At 54.3% G+C, this 18,546-nt stretch overlaps 2 protein-coding genes across 2 annotated transcripts in view; one reads left to right on the forward strand and one right to left on the reverse strand.

Moving 5' to 3' along the window:
• Positions 1-4,321, forward strand: part of LOC107182676 (A disintegrin and metalloproteinase with thrombospondin motifs 14-like) — a 10,181-nt gene extending 5,860 nt beyond the window's left edge. Inside the window, exons 5-7 of the mRNA XM_015562134.1 lie at positions 863-992; positions 1,124-1,216; positions 3,390-4,321. Coding sequence (XP_015417620.1) covers positions 863-992; positions 1,124-1,216; positions 3,390-3,889 — 723 coding nt within the window. The 3' untranslated portion in view covers positions 3,890-4,321. The remainder of the gene's footprint in view (positions 1-862; positions 993-1,123; positions 1,217-3,389) is intronic.
• Positions 4,322-13,981: 9,660 nt separating this feature from the next.
• TBATA (thymus, brain and testes associated) overlaps positions 13,982-18,546 on the reverse strand; it is an 11,418-nt gene continuing 6,853 nt past the window's right edge. Inside the window, exons 7-10 of the mRNA XM_006761012.1 lie at positions 17,181-17,262; positions 16,257-16,401; positions 14,672-14,724; positions 13,982-14,067 (exon numbers count right to left, since the gene is read on the reverse strand). Of these exons, the coding sequence (XP_006761075.1) occupies positions 13,982-14,067; positions 14,672-14,724; positions 16,257-16,401; positions 17,181-17,262 (366 nt within the window). The remainder of the gene's footprint in view (positions 14,068-14,671; positions 14,725-16,256; positions 16,402-17,180; positions 17,263-18,546) is intronic.

The following is an 18,546-nucleotide window of genomic DNA, read 5'->3' on the forward strand; positions in this document are numbered from 1 at the left end:
CACCTCGGGAGGACGAGCCACCTTGTGTCATGGTTCTCTGCGGCCTGTGGCACGGTGTCTCCCTCGGGTTGTCCCAGGCCCAGTCTGAGAAGCGGACCTTTGCAAGCTCTTCCCCACCCGCCAGGAGCGGCTGTGCTCGGTGCCTGAACCCAGCCTTTCCAGTCTAGTTTCACGCTGGGCAGTCTTGCTTTTCCTGGAGGGCCCCCCCCCACCACCCATTTGTCAGAGGAAGAAGCGTCAGGGGGGTGCTGTGTATGGCAGCCCTCGCATGTGGTTGTGTCTTCTCCTTTTGCCCACGCCTTGTCCTCTTGGGGATGAAGACACTTCTGAGCATGCCTCTGCACGCTGGGTTTTGGTCATGTGAGCCACAGACTCATTCATGTCTATGGGACCTTGTCACCCAACTGTGTGTTTAGCAGACGCCATGATCCAGGACCCTGCATCCTGTTACCAAGATATCATCAAGTAAACCACCCTGCCCCAGGTCCCAGGGGCCGGTGTGTCACACAGGGGAGTTTGCCAGGATGATACACAAAACATTTAAGAACCCGGACACAGACCAGGCAGAGTGGACACAGGCGGCATTGCCGGAATGGGGTCCTGAGCCAGGTTTAACCGTTCAGATGGTGGAAGGGTTCCTGGGGTTCCGAGCTCAGTGGCTGTCCGCCACCCAGGACAAGCGCATGTGACAACTGGTGTGCTGTCCTTGCTCATCCCGCTGACCAAGTGGGGACTTGGCACCTTTGTTTGTACGCTTTCTGTCCTGGGCATTGGCTAGATTGGAGCTCACTGCCCCCTCCCTCTGTCTCTCCACCTGCTCCTCCCCGACCACTGTGGCCTGGCCCTGCCTGTCTCCTGGCAGTGCTCTGCCACCTGCGGAGAGGGCATCCAGCAGCGGCAGGTGGTGTGCCGGACCAATGCCAACAGTCTCGGACAGTGCGAGGGGGACAAGCCGGACACCATCCAGGCCTGCAGTCTGCCTGCCTGCAGAGGTGAGCCGGAGAGGATGTGGGGGTGGGGGAGGCCAGGCAGGCCCAGCTCCTCTAGACCCAATTTCCAGCCCAGCCTGTATCCTGGCCCCCTAGAAATCCCCAATATTAGAGGTGCTTCTCTCTGCTCACAGGAAACCTCCAGAACTCTACCGTGAGGGCTGGCGTCCAGGCACTTGTGACCCCACAATCTGGGTCCCTACATCCTATTAACAAGATAACATCAAGTAAGTGTGTTTCTGGGCCCCACGCCTCCCCCACCCTTCCAGTGGCCACTGCTCCCTGTAGTGGAGCAGACCCAGTGCATGTGATCTTAGCCTCCAGAGGCCTCGGATTCCTCAGCGGTGAGGTGGGGCTAATGCTTGTCCTGGTCCATGATCCCTTATCTGCAATTCTAAAATGCTGAAATCTGCACGTGTTTCCCTGAATTTGGTGCAGATTCATTTGGCAGCAAAATGTGACCTGAACTAACAAGAGATCCGTTATTCTGCTATAAAAACATTGCCATATTTGGTTATAAGATGATGTCCCAATCTCCACTGGGAATGTTATACAATATGAAACAGTGAAAATTATTTTTCTAACCTCAAAAGTTCTGAATTATGAGCCATGTATTGTTTCAAGATTTTTGGATAAGCAGTTGTAGATCTGAGCTGCCGTCCTACGGCTGTTGAGAGAATTAAATGAGATAATGCCTGCAGCCCTCCCTGTCCAGATGTCAGCTAACAACAACCAAAATAGTAGCTTCTCTCTGCCTCGTGATCAGTTCTTTCTCCCACACATGCATCCACCCACCCACCCATCCATCCATTCATCCATCTACCCATTCATGCACCCACCTATCTCATCCACCCATCCATCAATAATTGACTAAGCACCTGCTATGTACCAGGATCAATGTTCTATGTGCCCTTCTAAAGTCCTTCTCTCTTTCCCAAAGGTAAGTAATTGTAGATCTGGGTTAAGAAAAGGAGTAGCAGAAAGACCACAGATCCTAACTCCTAGTGACCTCACCTGTAAAACAAAGCAGTCTGACTAGATGTCCTCAGAGAATGTTCTGGCTCTAACTCTGTGGCTTCTCTGCCCCTGTGCTGAGGCTCCGGCTGTGCAAGGGCCTGGGTTTCCTTCCCTTTTCCTCCCAAGAGCAAAGGATGGGGCTCTGATTCCTGTCCTAGAATTCTGGTGCCATCTAGAGGCCACCAGACTCATTCCTTCGACTTCCGTTGGCGCAGAAACAAAGCAAAAGAGACTAGTACAGTGAGCGCTCCTGTATGCCAGGAATATTATAAATGTTATTTATCGTGTTATTATTCATTGGTAAATGCCAGCGTTACCCCCATTTTACAGTTGATGAAACAGGGTGGTGGTGGAGAAATTGACTTGCCCAAGGCCTCACAGCTTTTAAGTCGGGGAGCCTTGATTGGAACCTAGATCTGCTTGATTCCACATTTACTGGTGGAGGGTTAGTGTTTGATCAGCGTGTCACAAGGTGACTTACCTGGGTATTCACCTGGTCCTGGTGGAGTGGACCAGACTCCTTTGGGTTGGTTGGGAGGAGGCACGGGTTCCCACTTCCACTCAGAGCAAGGTTCCCAAGGTCTGCTACACGTTAGAGTCACCCAGTGCCCGGGTCACACCCACCCCACCCGTGGTCACACCCACCCCACTCGTCTCTCTAGGTGTGGGAGCTCGGCAGTGGCTATTTGTAAAGCTCCCCAGGTGAATCCAGTTGGCAGTCAAATCCGACAACTCATGATGTCGGGCCGTGGTTCTCAGAGTTTCCCGTGTATTGGCATCACCTTGAAGGTCTTGTTAAAACACAGAGCTGGGCCCTCGCTGGTTTGGCTCAGTGGATAGAGCGTCAGCCCGTGGACTGAAGGGTCACGAGTTCGATTCTAGTCAAGGGCACATGCCTGGGTTGTAGGCTTGATCCCCAGTGTGGGCGTGCAGGAGGCAGCCGATCAATGACTCTCTCTCATCATTGATGTTTCTCTCTCTCTCCCTTCCTTTCTCTGAAATCAATAAAAACATATTTAAAAACAAACAAAAAACGCACAGAGCTGGGCCCCACCCCAGAGTTTCTGATTCGAGAGGCCTGGGTGGGGCCTGAGAATGTGCATTTCCAACCAGCGTTGGTGACGCTGACGCTGCAGGTTGGGGGCCTGCTTTGAGAACCACTGTTCGGGGTGTAGCCCCTCTGCCACATAATGAGGGCTGTTACTCGGTCCTGTCTCCGTCAGGTGGCCCGTGTCTCCATCTGGGGAAAAGCTTTATAGTGCGTCCAGCCAGAGCAGGAGAAGGGCCTGCCGCAGGCGGGCTGAGGGGGAGGCTGGGGGTGTGTCCTGGTGTCAGCGGCTGACAGATGTCCTCCCGGCATCGGTCCTTGTTCTGTGTGTGCAGCAGAGCCCTGCATGGGGGACAGGTCGAGCCTCTGTCAGATGGAGGTGCACGAGCGCTACTGCTCCCTCCCCGGCTTCCACCGGCTGTGCTGTGAGTCCTGCACCAAGAAGGCCTCAGGCCCTGCTGCCAGCCTGGACCCCGGCCTGACCTCACCACCACCCTACTCCACGCCTGGGAGCCCCTCGCCAGGAGCCAAGACCCCTCCAGAGGCTGTGGAACCCACCATGTGGCCAACGGGCTCGGACAACCATCTGCTTGGCCGACCCACACAGCTCCCAGGACCTCTGGGTACAAGCCCCCCGGTGACCCAGCGCCTCGGCTTTGCTCCCCAGAAACTGAGTCCTGGAGCATTGCGGAGCACTTCCCCTAATGCCACCTGGGGGCAGCCTTGGGGCTGGACCCCTGGCCCACCTCTGCCAGCCTCTGAGGAGAAAGGGCAACTCAGGGAAGACCTGAAGCATCCGGGCACCGGCCTTCCAGCCACCTCCCCGGTGACATGAGCCCTGTCCTGCCCATCCCGCCGCCAGTCAAGTTTACACTCTGTAAACTTGCCCAAGACCTCCAGCTCAGAGGACACCCAGCGGGCCAGGGGCAAGCACAGACTTCCTTTTAAATTATTTGCCTTCTTGTTCTAGTTTCGGGCTGTGATACTTTTCACCTGTGAAATGGGTGTGCGAGGAAGAAAAAAAATCAGGGAAAACCGTAACCTGAGATACCTCAGCAAGCAGCCCTGGTGACTGAGTCGAACCTCTCAGGGGCTCCTGTCTGTCTCTCCTGCCAGGACTGAGGGCCAGCTGACGCCCTGTCCTCACAGCCACTGGGTCCCACACTGGACCTGTCCAGCTGCCTGTCTTCACAGAACTGGTGGGACCCCTGTGCAGGCCCTGTCTACCTGACCCCTCTGCTCAGAGGGGCACAGCAGGGCCAGGGAAGTTGAGGGCGGGGCCCGGGGGCGGGCAGTCAGAGAGGAAAGGAGCTGGGGGTGAGGGCGGTTGTGGGGTTCGGCTGCCGGGCTGGGGCAGGTGGGAGGCAAGTTCATCTCTGGCCCAGCCTTTGTAGCAAGAGCTCTGTGCAGCTCTTCCAGCCAAGGCCAAGGGGCAGTCAGCTTGCCACCAGTGTTGGTGGCCACCTCTGCCTCGGTAGACGGCACTTTCTGCTGCTTCTGGGACCTCCAGTCTACAGGTGGGCCTCCCAGCCTCACTCCGGTTCACCCAAAGGGGCTCTGGACACTCTAGAAAGTGTCTTCCTCATCCAGGGATTTCCCAACTGGTGCTAGAGCCATGGCTAGACCAGGAACGGCATCTAGGTCATCACATCACTCCAGGGCGTGAAGGGAGACGACCTGGAAGGGAACACAGATGGAGACGTGCGTTCGACGTGCGTTCTCAGGCTGTGCCCCGTCAATCATTGCCCTTTGCCAAAGACCACTCCTGCTGGAGTTAGGGGTCCTCTTCTCCCACCTGGCTCCAGCTGGGGCCAGAGGTTTGTGGTGCTGATCGGGGAGGGGGGTCAGGCCTCAGAGCTGAGGACCTGAGTCCACTCATAGCCGGGCTCTGGAAATGACAGGGGCCACCCCGGGGGGGATATGAGCCTCTGCCCCCTGCTGGGGTGGGGAGGAGACGCTGACAGACAGCACTGTGGTGCCTCGGCTGCCCTACCCCCTTACGTCCAAGGGCAGGTAACTTCCCTTGACCCTCTGGCTCTCTGGAAGCCACCTGAGTCCCCAAGGGTCCCTCCCAGGGGCCTCACCCCAAGTGGTGCAAGGGTCTCCCAGACCCTTCAGCAGCTGTAGAGGTGCTTGCTAGCTCTTCTGAGCCAAGCTACAGGGATAGGAGCAGCGGGCCGGCCTGGGAGTGCCTGGGGCGGAGAGCCCTCCACCTGCTGCCTGCCCCTCCTGATGCTGGGCACACACTGAACCATTCCTGTGACCCCGCCTGCCTGGGGAAGGGCTGTGAACTCTGCTTTTGAGATCCAGATCTTTGAATTGTTACGTATTTATTAACATTGTCCTTGGTGGTTTGTTCTGGACCCCAACATGTTGTGTTGTGTGTTTTCTCTCTGTGTGTTTTGGAGGACAGGGGCTGGGCTGTGACGAGACAATTGGGGGTGGGGGCTGGACGGCGAGATGCTAGAGGCACAAGAAGACTTGACCCGCAGCCTCCCTGCCTTGGCCTCACTGGCCATGGGGCTCCTCTGAGCATCACTCAGGGTGGAGAGGTAAGAACAGGGCTGGGGGCCCACTCAGGTTGCACCGCCGAGTAGCTGTGTGGCCTGGGGAAAGTCGACATCCAGAATTTGGCCCAAAGGGTGGACGTGCCGGGGAGGTAGTTTTGGGATCTGCATGGTGAAGAACGTTCTAAGGAGCAAGGCTGTCCGCACTTGGAAGGTGGTGAACATTGTTTTCCTGCAAAAGCCCTGCGGGGTGCGACTGCAGTGTTTGGACAGGTTCAAGCCTCGGACTGAGGAGAGGGCACAGTCCTCTCGTGGCCACGTGCAAGTCCAGCTTGGATGGCAGAGCCCTCCCAGCACAATTATAGCCAACAGCTATGGTTGTGAGCTTGAACCTATGGTCTGAACACGTGGCCCCACGTGCCTGAGTGATAGAGTTCAGGGGCATGTAGTTGAGTAGGATTGAAACCCAGAGAATGATGTAAACAACTTGACCACGCCCTTATTTTGCCTCGTGGCATCTGCTATAAAATAAAGACACGGCTTGTGGGCGTTGGCGCTGTCCATCAGAGGGGCAGTGTCCCACCGAGACCCAGCTTTCATTCTCTTGTCTGTCTTTTCTAATCCTTTCATCGCCCCCACTCAGGGTCACTGAACCAGGCTGAGCTGGCATGGCACATAAGGCACCCTAGGGCTGAGTATGCCATGGCCGTGCCGGCTCCCCACAAGTCCGAATGGAACGTGGATGCTGGACAGATGGTAGGAGTGTGATGCATCTTATTGGGCAGGGCAGGCTGACATGAAACACGTGCTGTACAATTTAAAAGAACCAATTCACAGCTAACCCCCTGCGGTGTCAGACATTGCTAATCCATCACTGAGTGTATGGATTTGTTTCTCACAGGCCCCTCCCTAACGTTGTGGGGCTCACGACAAGGACACAGAGAACCCCTCCAGGGACCTCACATGCCTGTGGGAGCATTCTAGCCCTCAACTTCAAGCTCCATTTATATCTCCCTGCGAAAGCCCTCCTCCCCTTAGAAGCTACCTCTTTTAAACAGCTATCACTTGGGCCTAGAAGTGCATACAGGGTAACTCAGGCACACCTCCGGGGGACTGACCTAGGGAGATGCTAGCACAGGCCCTAGAATTGCACTCAGAATTGTTCAGGCAGGGAATTCTGTGGGACCAGCTACCCAGGAGGTAGGTAGACCACAAAGAGGGGATGACCGAGGTGGACAGATGCCCTTGGTGCTGTGCAGTCCTTGCCATGGTTGGTAGTGTGGGCAGAGTGGGCCTCTGAGAACTTCAGCACCCCCGGCTCTCACAGCAGTTGGAGCACATTGCTTCTGTTCCCCTCCCCCACTGCCCGGGCAGCAGCATTCCATCCTGAAATCTGTCCAGCTAAAACTTCATTAAAAAAATACATTTTTTTTTATTGATTCAGAGAGGAAAGGAGAAGGAGAGAAAGATAGAAACATCAGTGATGAGAAGGAATCATTGATTGGCTGCCTCCTGCACGCCCCCTACTGGAATTGAGCCCGCAACCTGGGCATGTGCCCTTGATGGGAATGAAACCCGGGACCCTTCAGTTGACAGGCCAGTGCTCTATCCACTGAGCAAAACCACCTCAGTCTAACTCTTTATTTTTAAGGGCACATAGTACCCCATGTATGGATAAATGACCATTTATTAAACCACATTCTTTAGGACTGAAAATTTAGGTTGTTGCTAAATTTTGACATCATAAACGATGTGAAGAAAATCTTTTCATTTTTACCTGATTTTTCTTAAGACAGCTTTCCAGAAGTGAGTTAGAGTGAAAGATGTACCAAATCCACATCTTGAAGGCACTTGATATGTATTTCTTATTGCCTTCCATAAATTGTCCAGACTCCAGTCTCTCCAATGGGATAACAGTACGGCCGCCAACTCTAAAATTTTGGTTTTCATCTTCTCAAAAAACACTTTCAGAAGAAGTCTTGGGCATCCAAACAACATTGCCAGACATTTTGAATTTGCTGTCTGCATAGCAAGAATTGGCATTCATAACGGTGTCCCCAAGAGCCTAGGATACTTGAGGGGCCTTCCGAATCACCTCACCTCAGCTGACCATCTCGTTAATAGTCGGCAGGGTGTAGGGGGTAGAACATTGGTCTTGGAGGCAAAAGATCCAGGTTACAGCCCAACCCTGTGTCTTCATGTCTGACCGTTAGTGCTTCACTTGACCTACCACCTGCAGGACGGGGAAAGCCATCTCTGACCTGCTCTCTGGATGGGGCAGTTGTGAAGATGGTATGGGAACATGGGAAGTAATCATGGGACCCATCGGTAAGTATCAGCTTGTCCCTTGTATAAAGAGTTGTCAAGAAAGAGGTATGGTGATCGCAATGTGGCTTTCATTCCAGATTACTTTCTAGAAATGGGAACTTGAGTTTAGGGGGCTATATTGCTAACATTTATTGAACACATACTATAAGGCCAGGCACTGTGCTATGCCCTTCACCTGATATCCCTAAATCCTTACAACAACCCCATGAGGAAACTGAGGCTCAGAGAGGTTGAGTCACTTGCCTAAGTCACACATCTAGCCAAGTGCAGACAGTCTCTCCATAAGCAGCTGAGGGGAGATCATGCAGTTGACAAAACATGTGCCTGGAATTCTGTGTGCAGGCCACCTGCTGGTACCCAGTAAGTGACAGTGTTTGCTAAAAAGAAAAGGGCTTGAGGTTCTTAGTATTGAAATCAGAGCCCAGATAATCTACTTACTGGTTAATCTAGTGCTCTGGCTGGGAAGAATCCTATATAATAAAAGGCCAAAATGCAAATTGTCCCCTTGGGAGTTTAACCAACTGGGAGTTGGACCACTCGCTATGACGTGCACTGACCACCAGAGGGTGGCATGGAATGAAGGCAGGCCCTGCCCAGCAGCGTAGGGATCCTATCCATGCATGAATTTTGTGCACTGGGCCTCTAGTTCTCATATAAAAGCAGAAGCCGAGGTTCAGGGTAATGAAGTAACTGCAGAAGGTGACACCGGGAGTGGCTGCGCCTGGCTCTAAAGCCATCAAGTCTTTCCTTCCACTCTGCCAAGTAGCTATAGAATTAGAACGTGGTCGGGGCACAATAGTCCTGGCCACTAGGTAAAACTAAGCTGTCAATCAACACCTTTTGTAGTGAACGGAATTGGATTCCCCACTGCTAACATCCTGTAATTTAGGAGGCAATAAAATATACTTCACAGAACTTGCCCTGATCCGTGAGTATAAAGAGTTTTCCTTTTCCCTCTAAGAACCTTTCCCTCTTGAGGGCTCAGCTTCTACTATAAAATAGATGATTGAACTCAGTGCTCATTGGGCTATTGTTCCAGCCAAGGGCCAAATGGTCTCAGGGGGGCCATTGTTATGGGGATGTGGAGGTTAAGGGGCAGGGAGAGCTAGAGAGCTGACGCAGTGGACATGAATGAGCTGGGACGAGCCACAAATGGACGGCATGTGTGTCCAGAGCAGGATGCCCCCACTCCAGGCAAATCTTGTAAATGAGGGTGGGGAATATAGTGAGTGAGAGCTTATGCCAGGCGGAACAGGATCCAGAGTTTCCATAGCTTCTGATGTTTTCAGAGAAATCTCAACTCCTGAGTTTTAAGTGTTAACAAAGAATAAATACTCCAAAGCTCAAATGAAACTTGTCAATGGTTTTGTCCTTGAGCCACGTGCTGCCTCTGGTCTGCTGAGCTGGCCCAAGGTGGGCTGGTCTGGACCTTCCCAGAGCCACCAGCACAGCAGCTTTGCTTGGGGCTCCTCCCCCTCCCCCTGTCTCTTCAATTCTGGGGTGTGCAGCTCCCGGTCAGGCTACTTTAAAGGGCCAGGAGCCTGTGTGGAAAGCCTTCCCTTTGCCCTGGCTAGACCGGTTTGGAGGGAGTGCTGTTAGCAGCTTTAGAAAGAGGGGCCAAAGCGGGTTCTGGCTGTGGGACTGAGGGGATCATGTCTTCTCTGTGCCTCAGTTTCTTTTTGATCTCTTCATGATACCTAGCAAAGCAGGATGCTATGCGGACTACATGCCCGGTTGTCCCTTAGTAGCTATGACAAGTTACCTAACCTCCCTTCGCCTCATTTCTTCACCTAAAAAAGGGAGGGGGGAGAATGGTAATATTTAATCTCATTATGAGAACTAAATGGGATCATATATATTAAATGCTAAGCATAGAGCCAGGGACATCAAAGGCCTTGAACAAATGTTAGTGACTTTTATTACTGGGATACCCACTTAATTCTATAGTTTGAACTTAGAATCACAGACTGTCCAAGTAAGAAGGGGCCTAAGTGAGCTGAGGGCCGACCGGATGCCCAAAGAGAGGAGAGACTTCCCCAGGACAGACAGCTTGCTGGGGGCAGACCAAGTGCCACCAGGGCTGTTCTGTGACAGGGATTTGGGGAGAGCCCCTGGGAGGTGCACTCTGCTCATTAGCCCTTCACCCAAGTGCTGTCCATGATTGGGACTGGACAATTGCCCGCCTTCCTGCCTGGGCAGCTATGTTGGGGTGCCCACCCTATTTTAGAAGAAGTGGACAGCCCTGGACGGTGTGGCTCAGTTGGTTGCTGTAGTCCCATGCCTCGCAGGATTGCAGGTTCAATTCCCAGTAAAGGCACATACCTAGGCTGTGGGTTTGATCCTCAGGCGATCCTGGTTGGGGAGTGTACGGGAGACAACTAGTCGATGTTTCCTCTCTCACATCAGTATTTCTCCTCCCCCTTCCCCTCTCCCCCTCCCCCTCTCCCTCTAAAATCAATAAAAACATAACCTCCATGAGGATTAAAAAAACAGCCAGGAGGTAGACCAGTGGTTCTCAACCGTGGCTGCACATTAGAATCACCTGGGAATCTTTTTAAAATCCTGATTTCTGGGCAACTGATTTCTAAGAATCACTGAGGCAGACAGGCCTGGGAGAGCTGCTAATAGCACTCACTGTTCCTCCCCTTTCCTGCTGGCAGGAAGGAAACACCTAAGCAATCATTACCTGGGTTAATTATCTCTGATGGGAAACAAAAGCTGAGCCAAATGGAAAAAAACAGAGCTGGGCTGCATCAGTGTAATACCAGCTCCAAAGGCTCAACAGCCAGAAACCCAGAGGACAAACCTGCGTTTCAACAAAATCAAACCGATTGACTTGGGGCGTCGAGGCTGCATCGAGTGACGCTGCACAGGGGGAGGAGGGTGTCTTTTCTGAGGTTTGGATTCCCCCTGAAGCTATCAGTCCTGGATTGGTGACTTTCTGAGGATTAACTGGGGGCAGGTGCTGTCAGGAGGCAGGGTGCTTTAGCAATTGGGTATGGCCAGGAATAAACCAAAAAGCCACAGGGCTCTGGGGGTCTCCTTGGTAAGAAGGCGACCGTTACTCAAATAGGGGGTGACTGTGGCATGGCACAACGGCTGCAGCACCTGGAGGAAAACACAAGTTCCTGTAACCTTGCAGCGGCGTGGGGTCTGCCCCCAGCCTGCCCGGGGAATGGCAGGGCACTGTGGGTTTTCTAGTCTGAGTTCATTTTCGGGCTTGTATCCTCTTCAGGTTTTTACTCCTTCACAAGCAAGTCGGCCAAAAGTAAAACGCAGTTACTATTACAGCATCTTTGTCATTTTTATTTCCGTTTGCATACTTCAGTGGCCCAGAGGAAATGAAAGTAGCCAGGAATGGGTCACTAATGTAGAAACCTGGGCAGGGTCTCAACCAAAACCACATACTTCTGGGAGATTCACCTAGAGACGCCACACCTGAGGCCAAGCTGAATGAAGGCTCCAGGAATGAGCACGTGCTTTGCTCCCTGAAAATAGCACAATGAGAGCAGTTGGGCAAAGAGCCTAGAAAACCCACAGGTTCCCCCCACCCTGCCAATCGGGTGGAAAGGGGACTGTGTGCTTGGCAGTGCCCAAATGGGCACTGTAACACTTGCTATTTGTCTCCCATTAGGGATACAGACCATCTCAGACGGAGATGGGCAAATTGCTAGTTTGCACCTTTCCCTCTCCTGGCTGGCAGGAACAAAGTGTGTAGGCAAAAATCAGTTTATATGAATAATCTCTGATGGTGAACAAAGGCTTAGGTGGAGAGAATGAACAAATGCTGGACTACACGGAAGCAAACAGAAATGTGAGCTCCTCAGACCAGCATGGGTGGCGGGCTTTCCTTGCAGGGCATTCCCTGTAGAACAAAGGTCCAGACAGGATTGAGAGTCCTCGTACAAAACAGGGATTTTGTTTTTACAGCAAAATTATATTTGAGTAGACATTTCTTCAAAGCAGATACACCAATGGCCAATAAGCACATGAAAAGGTGTTAAATACCAGATGCCACCTGGGAAAGGCACATTAAAACCACAATGAGCCCAGCTGGTGTCGCCCAGTGGTTGAGCATAGACCCATAAACCAGGAGGTCATGGTTCCATTCCTGGTCAGGGTATATGCCCAGGTTGTGGGCTTGATCACCAATAGCAGGGTGTGCAGGAGGCAGCTGATCAATGATTCTCATCATTGATGTTTCTCTCCCTTTCCCTTTCTCTCTGAAATCAATAAAAATATATTTCAAAAAGGACACCAGGACTTTCAAAAAACCCACAATGAGCCTGCTCTGGCCGGGTTATCAAGTGGTTAGAGCATTGGCCATGCATCAAAGAGTTTCGGGTTTGATTCCCAGTTAAGTGTGTCTGGGAGACAACCAATCAATGTCTCTCTCATTTCAATGTTTCTTTCTCTACTTCCCCCTCCCCCTTTCCCTTTCACACTCTAAAGAACGGAAAAAATAACCTCACTCCTCAGGTAAGGATTATTTTTTTTAAAAAAGTTTTTTGTGAATGGAGTATTTGGGAAAACCCTCAGGGACTTAATCCATCTGAATTGAGTGAGGTGGAGCAGTGCTGTGGAATGGAGCCACAATCCATGGACTGAACTCAGTAGAAGTAGGAGCTGACAGCCACAGTGACCTTGATATTGTAAATCCTCAGTGCCTTCCTCCCCTTCACCTTTCATGGAATTGGCAGAAACCTCAAGGATGACACTGGACTTCCTAGAGAGTCAAGGCCATCTTCTCTAGATCTTAAAAGGCAGGGGCACCCTGGGTGCATCTGAGTCACATTTATATAATAATGTCCCTTTCCCCCTTGACCTTGCCAACCACCATTTTGCTAACCCATATGCAACCACAACTTTTGGTGAGGGTCTCAGTTTGTAAAGCAGTAGAGTATAGTGGGGATTCTAAAACCAGACACGTTGGGTTTGGAGCTGGGCTCTGCCACTTACTATGTGGCTGTGGACAACTTATTTCACCTTTCTGAGCTTCGGTTTATTCATCTATAAAATGGGAGTTATTATATTAACCTACTACCTCATGAAGCTTTGGGGAGAATAAATATAATACTCTATAGAACGCATGTAGAACAATTCACATAGTGTTTGAGGAGTAGAGTGAAGAAATAAAATGGAGTTATTAAAATTAAGTAGGCTGAGGCATGAGGAAACCATTATTCTTGTTCTGACTGACTCTGGGAACTTAAAGTTTTGAACTTTCCAGTCCTGCGTCAATACCTGGATGGGCACCAGTGCGTTGTGCGTTAATGCCTGGCTGGGCATCAAACCTTCAATTAACCCTTTGAATTACCTCAAGAAGAAACTGTGCCATTGTCCAGACCACCAGACCTCAGACAGCCACCATCGTGGACCAAGCCAGGGGCCAAGAGTGCAGACCTGGATGTGCTTTTTACTATGAAGAACCCCCAGCTTTCCGTTCTCCTGTGGAACACGCTGGGAATTGCCTAGTTGTGTTTCCAGTTTGCGAACCCTAAGACTCTTGAGTAAATCTGTGTCATTTACCTCTACCCAAAGCTGCCTGACTCTTCTGGCTCAGTTCACAGTGTTCATTAACTCTTACTGACGCCCCTGCCTCCGTGCCTGGGAGGAATGCAATCACTGGTATCGCTGATGATTTTGAGGAGGCCTGTGGATGCCTGACCTCTGCTCCAATCTACCAGAGCCATGTGTGTCTTGGTTCAGAGAGAGGCAGAGCCTTTTTCTCAGGCCGTTTTAGCCACTACCTGCCCTTCAGTTCCTGGGACGCGAAAGAACCTGTAAGCCCCACGCTGGCACCCGGGCATTCTCCAAGGGAGTGGGACGGTTCCCTGCAGCTCACCCCTCCAGGAATAAGCGCCCCAAGCACAGACGTGCTGCTGAGAGGAGAGTGGAACTGTCCTCTTAAAGGGAGGGTGGTGCTTTAATGGGCTCTACGTGAAAGGAAAGGACGTATTGCTGTTGAGGCGGCTGAGGCAGGCACAAGCTGGAGCGCAGGGCTGGTTCTGGAGCAGGGTGGGCAAAGCTGGCTCTGGAGCCAGGTGGGTGAGGCAGCTCTGGAGCCAGGTGGGTGAGGCGGCGCCCGCTCCTCAGCACTCCGCCTTCGGCTCTGCCACTTTCTCTTCTGTGCTCTGGCTGGGATGCACTTGGAGAACCTGTGCTTTTCCGATGCACTCTGTGAGAAGGGGAGACACAGCTGGCCGAGAGGAGGGGAGGGGCCAGGCCCTACCTTGGAGCTGCCCAGGAGATTTGGGAGGAGGCCTTCTCCCCACCAGGCCCCGGGCAGATGTGCGAGAGCAGAGGGAGATGCAGGAGGGCCAGTCAACCCAGCTTCTGCTCTGGGCTCTGCGGTGACGAGGAGCTCAGAGCCTCACTACATCCAGGTAACAAATATCAATGAAGTGCCTGCTCTATGCAGACCCCCCGCCAGCCACTCAGGACCCTTTGCAGGCCAGTGGGGGAGAATATAGTACATGGAGATACCTGCCTGTTCTCCCCTCCCACCTCCGTTCTCCTCCCCTGCCTTGGTCTCAGGCACCAGAGTGACTGTCGCAGCCTCCTCCTTCATCTCCCCCAACCTCCCGCTGCCCCCAACATTCCCAATGATCCCTAGAGCCTGGCACATAGGCACTAGATGAGTTTCTGTTGAATGAATGGATGGATGGAATGAGCAGCTTCCTTGGGCAGAGACCTATCTCCCAGGAGCCTTACATCCCCCAAGGAATCCAGCGAGCGTGGGCCTCAGTGAGCCTGCAGGGATCTGCCCCACGGAATCTTACCTGGTTTTTCGCTTTTGGGAAGAGGCGGTGTCTTTGACTTCTTTGGGGATTGGCTATAACCAACACAAAGGAAAGGAGGTCCGGGAAGGTCAGGATGGACTGCACCATAGCAGAGCAGCAGGTGGGCGAGGAGGTGAGGAAGGGGCTCCCGGAAGAGGCAGCAGCCAATCCGCCCTGAGAATCAGCAAGCACTACCCAAGCCAGACCCTGACAACTGTGACTCCATCGCCTGTTGTGCCACAGGGAGCCAAGGCCCTCCTGCCCCAGGAGCTGTGAGGGAGGCCACTACAGCCCCCCACCCCACCCCCCGGCCCTTTCTTGGCCTCGCAGACAGGAAGCCTTCCCCTGGGAATGGAGGAAGGGAGAGCCTGCTTCCCTAATGAAGTATTTACAAGCATGAATAATGCTCTCGTATTATCTTGTATCGACTTTACACTTCAGCGAGCCTTTTTATGCACCCGATGTACTTTCCTGCCCTCCGCTCTGGGAGAGGGGCTTTTGAGAGGTAAAACCGGTTCAGAGATGGGAGGTGTCTTGACCAAGGTCACAGTGACGCCTGCCTTTCTCCTGGGCCTCCCCCGCCCCCCGAGTGGCAAAGAAACCACGTGCAGGGCCAAAGCGAGCACCCACACCTGTAAGAAACCTAAGCGAGCACCAGCCCGCCACGCTCCAACCACCCCAGACTCAGCATCCCCGAAAGTGTGCACACCACTTCCATTCCTGACACTTCCCACCCTCTCCTTGGCCTGTTCAAAGCCTCTTCACCCAGCAGTGCTCTCCCAGTTCTATCAGGAGTGCTCGGGTGATGTTACACACACACACAGCCCTGCGTGCCCTCACTCCCCTCCCACCCCACCTGTGTGTCAGACTCTAGGAATTTTCACTTGTAACACACTCTTGTGTGGATCTGAGCACTGCTGGGCGTATCAGGTAGGCGAGCCCAGGCCTGGTCCCAGCTTTTCTGCCGACCGGCCAGGTGTCTATGGGTCATTCAGTTCTTTCTGAGTCTCAGTTTCCTCTGGAGGTCATAGGGCCTCCATGGGTGGTTGTGCAGAGCACCAGCGACGTCAGGGAGATAGAATGGGTGCTCAGTACTGCAGGTTCCGGTGCTGACCTGTCAGGCCCTCCGCACCTGCTTTGTGAGGCCTTTCTTCACCCTCCCTTTCCTCACCTTGGAATTAATCTCTTTCTCTCCAGCCACCCAGGGTGCTTAATACCGACGTAAAGGCACTGCCGCCTGCCTGTGCTAGCATCCCTTCTCTACCGTGTCCTCCCAGAGAGCTCCTGGGGGGCTAGCTGCGGCTCCGCCAGCCCTGTCTGGCTGCAGCTGACACCGGTCACCCCCTCAGGCACCCCGCGGCTGGCGGCTGAGTCTGGTCTGGCGGAGCGGGCCTCTGAGCAGCACACAGAGCCTGGAGGGTCCCGTGGCGGGGGCTGACCTCTTCCTCCAGGACAGGCTGTCAGCCGGCTCCGGCCAGTGCCAGGCCCCCTTCCCCGCACCCCACTAGCCTCACCGGGAAGGACAGGTGCTGACCATGAGGGAGCAGTTCTGGGCACAGAGGGGCAGGTGCGGGGTGAAGCCCACCTGAAGGCTGGCTGTGGCCTCTCCTGAGATGGCTCCTGGACATCCTGGAGCTGGTTTAGAAGTTTTTCGGTTGGGATGGAGACCAGACCCTGGGGAAGGAGCTGAGCCACTGCCGTCTGCAGGAGCCCCAGCGCCACCGCTTTTTCTGTAAGCACAGGGAGCGGGGTCCTCAGGGGCATGGCCCAGCCCCCTCCTGTCACCAGATGGGACCTGCAGGCAGCAGGGCCCCCGGCTCTTCTGCCCACCCCAGCCCAAGGCAGCTTCTCAACCATCTCATATTCTGCCCACAGGGCCCCATGGGCAGGTCCTGCTTCTCCCTGGACCCTGTGTGTGCTGCGTGCCCAGCCCCTCCAACCTCCCTCGTGTGTACCGTGGCCTTGGCCCGCCTGCCCACAACACCCCTTGGCCCACTCTGGGAACCCTATAGGGGACCTGCCCCTCTCCTCCCCTTACTCTCCCCATCAGGAAGCCGCCTCCAATCTCTGGCTCTCATCACTCCTCACCCTCCCTTTTAGACATACCCTCTCCTCCCTGTCCCAGTGCATACATACATGTCCATTCTTATGTCCATGTGTGTTCCTATGTGCGTGTATCTGCATCTGTGTGTGTGTGTGCGTTTCCCACAGTGGTGGGTGAAGGGCGCTGTGTCTGCTCCATCTGGGCTTTGGACTCTCCCTCCTGGGTGCAGTCAGCGTGGGGGAGGGGTCCCCTGTGAGGAGCAGGGTCACGGAAACCCTGCTGAGGAGGGGGCGGGGGAGCAGCGGAGCCCCGCTGGGAAAAGTTAGCTCCGGGCCCAGAAAGGAGAAAGGCTCGGGCGGAAGGCGGGGTGGGCGCCGAGTGACCCCTGAGTCCTGCAGAAGCAGCGGGCCAGGCCCTCGGCAGCCTCCACTCAGAGGAGGCCCTGGGCCTGGGGCTGTGCCTCACCCTTGGGAGGAGCGTAGAGGAGCCAGAACTGGATAGCACTCAACGAATCTGTTTGCAGGATCTGACAGAGGAGCTCCAAGATCTGTGGGCAGGAGGACAGGCCTGGGTCAGTGTGTGGACGGCACCTTCCAGCCAGCAGCACAGGTGCCTGCCCTGAAGTGGGCTCCCAGGGCCACGTGCTTGGCTGAACTGGTCCTCGCAATGGTCCTGCCCCCCCCGCCCCACACTCTGCGTGGGATACGCTGGCTACAGAGGGCTTGCTCTCCCAAGGGCCCTGGAGGAAGGCTCTCGGCCTCCTCGCTGAGCAGGTGAGGAGGCTGAGCTACGAGAGGGCCCAGCAGGGAGACTGAGGCAGCACTAACCCTCGGAGTCAGAGCTGTGGGCCCTCATCTGCGAGCCCTGCGTGGGGGGTTGTACCCCAGAGTCCCGCCCTGGGAAGGCCAAGTCAGAGCTGCACACTCAGCTCCTGAGAGACGCACCGAGTCCCAAATGCCCGAGTCCTTGGTGGGGGGATTTCAGGGTCCCCACGAGCCTCCCCACCCTGAAGTTCCCAAATTCAGAGTCTGGAGACGCTAGCAAAGAGGCGGGCTGCTCCCAGCGGGCGACCCGAGGGCTGGCGCCAGCGGGCTCTGCAAACTGCACGGTTTGGAGCTCCTGCCCCGCTTTGCTCGCAGCCCCGTCCTCAGCCGCGGCCACCTCTGCTGCGTCAGGGCCCTTCTTCCTCTGTGCTCTCCAGGCAAGGATCGTGTGGAAAAGATCCAGCTCTCTCTCGAATGCGCTACGGGGGCTCTCTAGGCGGCCACTGGGGCTACGGCTGGCTGGAGGTTGAGGCTGCGATGGGGGGTGGAGCACCTGGCGTCCTAGGAAAGTGGGGTTCCCTCTTTCAGGAGAGCCCACCTGAACCAGTGGCGGTCAGAGGGGAACGTGGGCTCACCTCTCCCCAGGCCTGTGCCTGCTAGGGTGTCCACCCTTGCCCCCAGGTCCCCACCCCATACGGTGACCCCAGCCCCACTCTGCCCCAGGGTCCTTCTCAATTCACCACTTCCAACTTACCTGCCCTTTGCACCCTCCCCAAGGAACCCGAGAACCTACTTCCAGGCAAGGTGAGGCCGCCCTATGGTGGAGAAAGTGCTGTGTTCTAGTCCCAGCTACGCTGCTGGCTCTCTGGGGACCTGGGCCACAGAGTGGCACCTGGAAGGGCCTCAGCCTCCCCATCTGTGGAATGGGGGATCCCGGGCCCTGTCTGCTCTGTTCACCTCACTGGACTGTTTTGAAAGCACTGGTCACAGGAATGGTGTCAAGAAGCTGGCTCATTGTCTGGCCTTTCCTGGAGTTGGTCATTTGGTTGTATAGGCTTTTATATGTA

Source organism: Myotis davidii, unplaced genomic scaffold (assembly GCF_000327345.1).
Source record: "Myotis davidii unplaced genomic scaffold, ASM32734v1 scaffold134, whole genome shotgun sequence".
NCBI classification, from domain to species: Eukaryota; Metazoa; Chordata; class Mammalia; order Chiroptera; family Vespertilionidae; genus Myotis; species Myotis davidii.